This window comes from Limulus polyphemus, unplaced genomic scaffold (assembly GCF_000517525.1).
Source record: "Limulus polyphemus unplaced genomic scaffold, Limulus_polyphemus-2.1.2 Scaffold1143, whole genome shotgun sequence".
NCBI lineage: Eukaryota > Metazoa > Arthropoda > Merostomata > Xiphosura > Limulidae > Limulus > Limulus polyphemus.
The window spans coordinates 192,186-202,440 of record NW_013666753.1 but is presented as its reverse complement, the minus strand read 5'-3'; the positions used below and the strand labels follow the sequence as shown (position 1 = coordinate 202,440).

General features: G+C 31.7%; 1 protein-coding gene across 7 annotated transcripts in view; it reads right to left on the bottom strand.

Moving 5' to 3' along the window:
* Positions 1–3,354: 3,354 nt before the first annotated feature.
* Positions 3,355–10,255, bottom strand: part of LOC106462330 (histone-lysine N-methyltransferase EZH2-like) — a 65,875-nt gene continuing 58,974 nt past the window's right edge. For all 7 annotated transcript variants that reach the window (XM_022389553.1, XM_022389551.1, XM_022389554.1 and 4 more), the window contains 3 exons: positions 8,816–8,897; positions 4,739–4,904; positions 3,355–3,903 (listed from right to left, as the gene is read on the bottom strand). In XM_022389553.1, coding sequence (XP_022245261.1) covers positions 3,843–3,903; positions 4,739–4,904; positions 8,816–8,897 — 309 coding nt within the window. In that variant the 3' untranslated portion in view covers positions 3,355–3,842. The remainder of the gene's footprint in view (positions 3,904–4,738; positions 4,905–8,815; positions 8,898–10,255) is intronic.

The window sequence follows — 10,255 nt, the reverse complement described above, 5'->3', positions numbered from 1 at the left end:
CTCAACATCATAAAAATTAAACCTTATTTTCAATAAGCAATCCTGAAAAATATTTGGGGGTGCTTAACTTTTTTCCAGGTGTATACTAAACTATTGCAAATTAGGTAAAATTACTGTTAATTTAAAACTGCCAGACGAAAGTAAATCATATCTCAAAAGGTGAAGTTTCCACTCCCAGTACTGATGAATCTGGACCCAGGCTCACATTCACTGGGTATTCCAAAATACTAATCCATTCAGTCAAATACCAAAATCAGAGCATCAGTCTTCTGGTGAAAATTACTTACAAAAAGAAAACTTTTGAACAAAAAAGAAACATCTTATCTTGAAATCAGCAAGTCCCAAAAGTATACATATGCTCCTTTAGTTACATAACATCATCCAAGGACTTGAATATTCCATAATTCAATGCCTTTTTGGTTGTTGTAAATAACCTGATAAATTTTTATTACATTTAGTACTTATGTTGCTCCTTTAACAGCCAATGTGCTCAATCAAATGTTCAAAATATGTGTTTTGTTCTTTCACTCTAATTGTTGACATTAATTTGTTTCAAGGTTGAATTGGAAAGCTTGACTTTTAATTGAAAAATAAAAATGTTTTTTGTAACAATAAAGTTCTGAAAATCATTCAGCTTCATAGTGGAATGTAGACAATTTATACAAGCTCTCCTATCTCTTTGAGGTTGATGTAGACTAAAAACTTTGTCCCGGGCCTCTGAGAATGGAATACCAGCTCATAACTATCACTTCAAGCTTCCACAGAGACAGAGGACTGAAAGGAATACATATGTACTAGTGTTCTCCCAACTCTTCAATCATAGGAGTAAATCTCTGATTTCCTAGAAAGGAACATTTGAAGAGAACATAATAGCTTATTGAAAATTAAGAATGTGGAACTTTCTTTAAATTTCCTGTCATTTAGTACACTGTAAGAATATTATTACAACTTGTGAATTTGAAACCAATTTCCCAGGTCACATTATTGTGTCCGAAGTGTGATTTATATGTCATGGGTCCTTGCACTTTCAGGACTGTGAGTGTGCTAGATGAGTGAAAATCATTTCCCACTATTTGGTCAGACAAGAGTTGGAAAGTGGGTGCTGTGTACTAATTTCTTTACCTCTAATCCATCAGTTAAAAACTAGGGACATTTATGTGCATATAATCCTTTGTATAGCATAGCACAAAAAAACAACAACAATGAAACAGACTTATAACTCCCATAATGAATTAATTATGTTATTGTTTTTTTCCTGTAAAAGTTTGAGATCTGCTGATGTCTGGAGCACCCAGAATGGTGGATCAAATCCTTTCCCTGAGAATCAATCTCAACACATGAGAAGTAAGGATGACTGAGGGTTGTCAAAGTTGATTGGCACCTGTTAAATCCAAAATCACATATGGAGATTTACAGGGCTCCAAGGCTGTTGCCATCCAAAGCACCATAACCTCAGCTCTGTTTTAGAACAACTGAAAAGGGTTGGATGTGCTGGTGGTGAACAACCTCCAAGAGCCAGAGCTGTTTCTGTGGCTGGAGAGACAGTGGTCACCTATGAGTAAAATCATGAATCATGGTGCAGTAAGCCTCTTTTGCGCTGAGAAGCATCCCACAATGTCAACAGGAATATATGGAGTGGTTGAGGTCTACAAGGGTCAATGTGCACAAGTTTGCATGACAACAATTAGGAAAGGCCACACAATGAGAGATGTGTGATATGCAGGCATATCATTAGTTTCTACCTGGTTTAATAATATAGAAATTACAAAAAAAAATTCAGTTATGTAATTTCTATGCTGTAATGATGGTGGGAAACGTGGCCCAGAAATTTGTTAAGATTACCTTGTTCTAGTTGTTTCATTTCTTTGTTCTCTATAATAGGTGATGTCTATTCTGTCTAAGAGGATATTGCAGGGATATACAGTAGTTAGGTTAAAAAGATTGGCACTGTAACATCCTTTTCTGGCCGAGTATGACATTGACTAAATGCAATAGCCAACCAATGCTGTGAGAGAACAAAAGTCATGAGGTGATGCTATCAAATGGACAAAGAAAGAGAATTTACCTGTTGAATTTTGGTGCACTTTCTTGGTTCAGTTCTACAAGAAGGTTACAGAGGGAAGACTTTCTTTTAACTCTTCTAACACAGGCCTATGTATGTCACAACATTTTAATTTGACAGTTACATTCAAATTTAATTGAACTTTATTATCAGTGTATGTCAATAACATTAGCATCCGAGTGCAGTTTATAATTCAAATTTTTATTTTCTAATTTCCAAAGAAGACATTTAAACAATTTCTCCATCTTAACTTCTTCATTCAATTCAAGTTTATTATCAATGTATGTCAATAACATTAGCATCAGAAAAATTAAAATTTTTATACAAGTTTTAATTTCTAAAATATATATTTAAAAAATTTCTCAATCTTAACTTCTCTACATCATTCTGAATTGTCCTATTTTATTTTGAATGACTCCAACAGTAATGCACCTATACTGTCTGAGTTACGTAGACACAATCTATTAATAAGGCTCACTGTGCATTTTCATCTTCTTAATTTCTCTGTTTAGTGAGATATCAATAAATGTTCTCAGCTCATGACAGAAGCTCCAACCATCGTTAACTTTCAAAACAGTTTTCAAAACCATGTAATTTTATTTGTCATACATGTTTATAACCAATAGAAAGAGCTTATTTTCAGTTTCTAGTTTTTGATAGTTCTTCTGAAATTCGCTATGACAGATGTTACATGAAAGGCCTTGATTGTATGATGTATGGTAAGCAAAGTTCACGCTCACAGCATTTAATTATCTTTTTAACTATTTATAGCTTAGTTGGACAGTTATATCATAGTGTTTTTGGCCATTTTGTGTTAGTAAATTATGTATTATTTACATTTTAAAATGCATATTTGAAAGGTGTATGTTTTTTTTGTGAAAGAAGAGTTCGCCAGGCAGCTCATACAGAACTTTATGTGAACAGCAGGTGGGTGTAAATTGAAGTTAAAAGTTCAAATTACTGCTATTTTGTTAAAAACTATTTTATCTTTCCTCCTAAGGGGGCTATAATGCTGCATTATTATCAGACAAAATTTTCAGGAAATTCACAAACACTTATGAAATCAAACCAAGATCAAAACATGCGATTTTAATTTTAAATTGTTATATAAAAATTCAATGAAACTTTAATGAAAAATTTCAACTCTTAAATTTTGTTTTTAAAGAATGACTACAAGTTTATTTTCCATAATTCTTTTAATTCAATAGTGTAATTTCCCATACAGACGGGAAGTACCTATCCATGTGTGAAAAGTACATTAATTATATGTAATAAACAGACATTACTTTTTTAAAGAAATGTGCTTTTATTGTCTGTGTATGTACATATACATTCAACATGCAGTGCTTTAAGTTCTTTTAATTTCAAACAAAAACAGTTCCTTATCATAATACATTCATATCGGGGAATGAATATGAAAACTCTGCATTTACAACAAACATCCTTCAAAGACTAACTAAAACAATGTACAAAAAATATTTAATGAATTACACAATCCAACATTGATTCTTTGTATTCACATTCAAAACACAATTACATGATACCTTACACATATCTTGTACAATCTCTGTTCTTATATGTGGTCGTGACTAACAGTAACCTTAACTACTACATTACCTTGACCAGTTGGCCAGGAAACAACAAATATATATAATTTGTATAATAAAATCAACTTTAAAAACTTAGTACAATTTGTGACAGATTTACGTCACAACTATGTGCAAACCATGAAAATAAAAACTTTAAAAAATTACAATTGTACTTCCTTAAAGTCTTGAATTCATAAAAACTCCAGTTCACGCTCAATTCCCACAAACTTCAACTGTTCTGTAGGGCCATATCTAATGAGAAAAAACACAAACATGCATGCATGTCAACTTTAATAAACAATAAAGAACTAGTGTATCCTTTTTCTTTCAACCATATATGAATGTAATTTATCTTATCTTTACTCTGAATTCTATCTAACCACTTTACTACTGTTGTTTTTTCAGAGTCTAAATGATGTTTAATAGTACAATTAAATGACAGAACAGTTCAACAGAAATGGTTCTAGTTATACATAATACAACAGTACTATATGACAGCCATTCTGAGTCCTTAACATAGGTCTCTCTCATTCATCTATAACATTATATTTAAAGGCCCAAGTGTTGTGTTTGTAACTTAAGTTATTTGGGTAACAATCTTCACATTAACAATGATAAAAAAATCAGGATGAATAATTGCATTTAATTAACAGATCAGTGAATTTTACCACCATTTCTGAGATTGTAATATTTCTGTAAAAATATGGCCATGATTTTCAACAAAGTTGCACAGTTAGGCTTACTTCAAACACACACACACAGTTCACTTCAATAGATTTCCCAACATGTGAAAGTAAGTTTTGTATAACAGCACTGGCTTAGTGTTTAGTAAAACAAAAGACAAAAACACAAAGTTTACCATTTTATATTTTATGAAGTAACAAATACTTAAAACTTAATACTCAATGGTAATTTTTCTGATTTGAAAAAATTAGATAAAAAGCATGCAGTAACAAAACAAAATCTTTATCATCTACATATTTTCTACATAAATCAGAAATTCAAATACTACATCAGTCTTACATGCTATTAAAATCAGAATTACAATAGAAATTAATAACACTGAAAAATTAAGCCTAACTTGTACCTGTAATCAAAGAAAAGTTCTTCTCCAGACTGAATAGGGCGCTTGGCAAAAATTCCAATACGATGATCTCCATTAACCCTCATCACTTTAGCATAACAGTTAGGATTAACTGAATGATTAGCAAACCTAATCTTGTTTCCCTTTCTTGTGGCATCAACTACGAAATCTGCAAAACAGCACAAGAATTGCTTATATTCCACTATATTACTAAAAAAAAAAGAAAAACTAAATCACATTCACATAATACTGATGACAAGTCACAAGTAAAAAAAAAAGACTGATTTTGTCTCTCAGTTATATTTTTACTGAACTCACAAAATTCAGAACTGATTACATCTCTTCTATACCTAATAGTTTTACTGCATAAATTCCTAAGAGCATTTTTAGAGGCACAGATATGGTCACCGAAATGACCTAGAATGTTCTCAGCTGTTTACTGTTGACTAACTAAATAAACAACTAATCAGAGCAGTTAAAACTACCTACAACACTAAAGTTTTCCTTAGTAAATAGGAGCACAATGAACAAAATGTTAATTAATGGTGTATTGTGAAAGTTCCCACAATTAAGTGCTATAGGCCTAGTTTATAGGATGTTATGTACAGGGTATCCCAGAAGTCTGGACCCATAGGGAAAATAGACATTATATTCTTAAAGTTAAACAAACATATTTCTTATGTCATTTTTACATATTTCTGGAAAGAAACTACCCTGATGTCACAGTATACCAAGAATTGATATGTGTATGTCTGTTAATGGCATGCAATTTGAATAATAAATAAATTAAGAATAAATTGTGTATTTTTCTCTATGGGTCCAGACTTCTGGAATACCCTGTACAAGCCTCTTAAAAGGCAGCATGTATTGCATAGATTGAATCTTAATGTGTGTGTGTGTATACATACATACATATATATATATAAAATCATGAAAAAGTAGTAATTTTACCTATGTACTTACATTTACAGATGGTTAAGCAGATTATATATTCAAACAATTTTGAAAATATAAATCAGCATGTTACATGGGAACCATAGCCAATACAAAGTAGTAGTGTAGTAGAATGTATCAGTATTACATTTTGGTAATGTTTGGCATTTCATAGGTAGTGTGATGCCACCAAAAACTGATTGCTTTTGGAAAGATTATGTATCAGCTCTTTCTCACACAAAATACTTATACACTCAGATCATAAAGATATGTTAAGATTGGAGATTTAGAATTTCCAAGGAGATATCCCTTGTACTTAATGGCATTGGAAAACAATGGAATATGGATCAACTTAAAGAACCAAGACTAGTTAGAAAAAGACCTGCAACAAGTCATACCTCAACAGTGGAAAGCAAAATACAGTATCTTGTAACATAAAGGTCAATGGCAAAAGCTGTCCACATGATCTAGGCAACAGTGTGCAACTTATCAAGAAGCATCCGAGTCTTGACACAAGACACCTTTGACATATCTGTTCAACTCTCACATACCTCAAGCAGCTAGAGAATTAAACTGGTATTCATGTTATTATTGCATAAGGAGTCATACCAGTCAAGTCACTGGATGCAGCACCTATGGATTTCTTTGTGCTCTGACTATGAAAATGGGTGCTGGGAAACCACTGTCCATGAACAAACTGTACACCCAAGTTACTTTACACACAGTTCTCAACTACAGATATAATGTTTATCTTAATAATTATGCCTAATTTTTCAACATTTATGATCCACTAATCATCCTACTAGATAAATACTGAAGATTTTCCACTTCTTTATCTATGTTATTTTATTCTCACCACTTGAAAGATTCTAAGCAGTTACAATGTTCATGCTTCTTAGAAAGTGTCATTATTTTCTTTTTCTGTATTCTTAAGTATTGAAAGTAAATACATTTTATCAATGTCAATACATATTGAATATCTTCCCTAAAAAAAGGTATGTAAGAGAAAAACCTACAAACCTGGGTGTTAAAAATAAACATGTTTTAAATTATTTCCTGACCAACTGCTAGTATTGAGTTTGATAACAGCCAAATGCTAACCTTAGATAATGTCAAACCTCCTAAATGCCTAAAAGTTATATTACAAAAAATATTTGCAATAATTTTGTAACAAATTTATTCATTACAGTGCATTTCTTTAACATTACCTGTTTATCCATTGACACTTTTAACAGAACCTAAAATGAGCCGTGAAGGATGTTAGCAAAAAATATTTTCTATCATGGTTAATTTGTATTTATGCCTATGAAAGGTAGTCAACAAAACAAGTTTAGTGTACTTGGCCTCTACTGTTCTACAAGAAACAACTACTGTAAAACAAAACACTTTAAAATGGTTTACACTGTGACTAATTTCATCCAACCAATCAGAAAATGTTAAACCAGTATAAAGCCTATAAAAGTACAGGCAGTCATACTATGATCACTATTAGTGTAATCCACTAGTGGCTACCAGGACTGTGCCACATAACAAGATTGTATAAATAAGTTTTGGCAGGTCAAGGATACTCCAAGTGAAAAACTATGACAAGATTTCACGTTTTAGTAGTAGATGTGTACAAGAGTGAAGAAGGTATTTGTATCTGGCACTGAAACTCTCCCAAAGTAATGTTAAGTATCTCAGAGTATCTTCCTTACAAGATAGACAATAGTCAATTACAGATCTTGCCAATAACACTGCTGCAAATACAGGTGTGAATGTTACCCATAAGATCAGTATGATACTCATCAGCACAAAGTGGTCTCAATGGATGTGTAATCGAACCAAAATGTGGAAACTGGTACCAGACTACAATTAGTAAATGATTAAAGCCGGAGATGTGTGCTTTTGCAGATGAGTCCAAGTTTAAATTGTTTGGAAATAATTATATTTTGTTTGACGGTGAAGATAAGAATGGTATTATAGTTTATACATAAATCTACAATGAAGCATGGTGGGGGATAAGTACAAGTTTGGGGACTATAATATACAAAAAATTGATGGCACCCTACCTGCTGACAGGTACAGGTAGATTATTATCCAACATGTTATTCCCTCAAGAATATGAATCATAAGAAGAGAATTCATCTTCTAGCTAGATAACATCCCAAACATAGCAAATTGGTAAGGAAATATCTTGTTCGTAAAAAAGGCCAACAGAACACTTATTACCATGAACATTCTAGAACCTGTATGAGCTTATGTAAAAACTGATCAGACAACATGTCTGAATTACTGGGAGTAACAATAAACATTTGAAACAATATTTCACAACTGTGCATTAATAAACTGTATGTCAGCAAGAGCTCACGTACAAAATACTACTGCATTCTACAACTTATTCACTTTTGTATTTTCTGTAATAATAGTTTGTACCGTTAGTAAATTCATGACCTGGTTGCCATTACCGGTTGTTTGTAACTCCTGTATGTATGTGTGTGTGTTTCCATAATTACTTCCATTACTGTATCTCTGCTGTTCAAAAGGTATGAAAAGTACCAACCACTTTGATTTTAGAAATCTAGATTCAAACATACACATACTTTAGACAGGGTTTCCTTAAGTGGTCAGTATTTACCCCCTAGGGTTGATGAGACTGTACAGTGGGTGACTGAAGACATGGGGGGGATTGAAAATGGCCTCTAGGGTAAGGTTAGCCTGTGTAACTAACCATCGTATGCCTAGTAACAACAGCGAGCGAATGACGTTCGTACCTTTTCTCGAATCTTCCACAGTGTATAAATTCACACAGTAATGAAAAATATATATTTCAAAAATAAATTTTAATTTAATTATTTGTTTTATTTTATGATTCTTAAAAATGTTAATCAACATAAACAGAATCCTGCAGAACATCTATATTATGCTGAGATGCTAACACTAGTAAATCTTCAAACTCAATGATAACAAATGACCTACTTTTTAAGTTAACATTTTCACAAGATAACACAATTTTCTATAAGCAATTAAGTAATTAGGCTTTTTATCTTTAACTCTTATTTATTAACTTTTGTAGAACAAATAACATGTAATTAAAGAAGTACGGCTGTTTTCTCTTTAGGTGATTATTTTAACTCAAGTAAGTAAGTTTCTTCATGAGTAACTTACCATTGTTCAGGTTGAAGAGAAAACTGCACATATATTTGTCATACACTTTTCCACGTCGGTCAGCTTCATCTTGAGAAATTATCTAAATGATCACAGAATAGAGATGTCTGTTTTTAACACACTTATCAAAATAGCCAAAAGAATATTGACATGTGTTTACTAAACTTATCTGGATGATCATCAAAACATAGATGTTATGGTGTCAAATGCAAAAAAAAACTGGTGAAGCAATGAAACTAACAGACAGATCATTCATGATAAAGTCATATGTCAGACAAAGATGTTTTTACCACAACCCTCTTAATCAAATCAACAGTAACAATTTTATTTTTACATGATTCTGATTTGAAATCCACAATGGACTAATCAAAAGGAATGTAGAAAAAAAATGTGATTAAAGAATACAAGTGCATTCACTAGACTTATCTAAAACGTATATAAATATATAGTGGTAGACATATTTATCCAGGCCAATATCTATATGATGATGGTAACTATGTTACCAAAACTAGTCGGCTATGAGTAATAATAAATATTTTACATTTCACCGTGCCAAAAAAGTCTGTTTTCGTTTTTTTTACTCTTAATATGGTAGTAAAATGTGCCTAAAAAGAAATTACCAATTAGATTTTCAAGTTTTAAGTTGAACAGGAAATATTTACAAAGGCACACCATTATATATAAATCCTGTGAAATCTGAAATTGAGTGGACTTAAAATAAAAATACACCTTCTTGCTGGGCAAATGTACTAACATACAATATTATCAGATTCAGAGATGATGACATTACTAATCTCTGCATGAATGGTTTTGGAGAATGAAAGTGGGTAAAAGTTTATCTTTATCAAACAGCTCTAAAGGTTCACAGTTTGGATGCTGTGTAGTACCATGATTATTTCTTTAAATGAAAACTGTACAAGGTGCCTGTACTGATCCACTGTTCAATAGGTGACTTGCTAATTTTATTAGTTTGTCAAACTGATATCCCACAGCGTTTTTAATTTACAATCTTGATTGTTAGCCGGCTCATCCAAACTTAACAACTGTACTGATTTTTTGTAAAATATTTGGATATGCTATTTTTTTGTTAATTTTAAAATCACTTGATAGTGATGTGGTGTTATCTTACTTCAAGTGTAGAAAATAAATCTATTGACATATGTATAATATAGATTTTATAAACAAACATATTCACGTAATACCCACGTATTTATTACACCTAGCTACAGGATGTACATAATATAATATCTTTATTAAGTTTATCTATATGATAAACTTAGCAAATTGTAGAAATAAAACAAATATCATGTATTGAGATCTTATTATAATGGAGCTTGCGATGTATACTTCCAAAACTCGAATCTCAAAAACTACAGCACTGATCACCACCAATCATAACTGCGTAATATTTTTATAACTAGGAGTATTTTTATAGCTGAG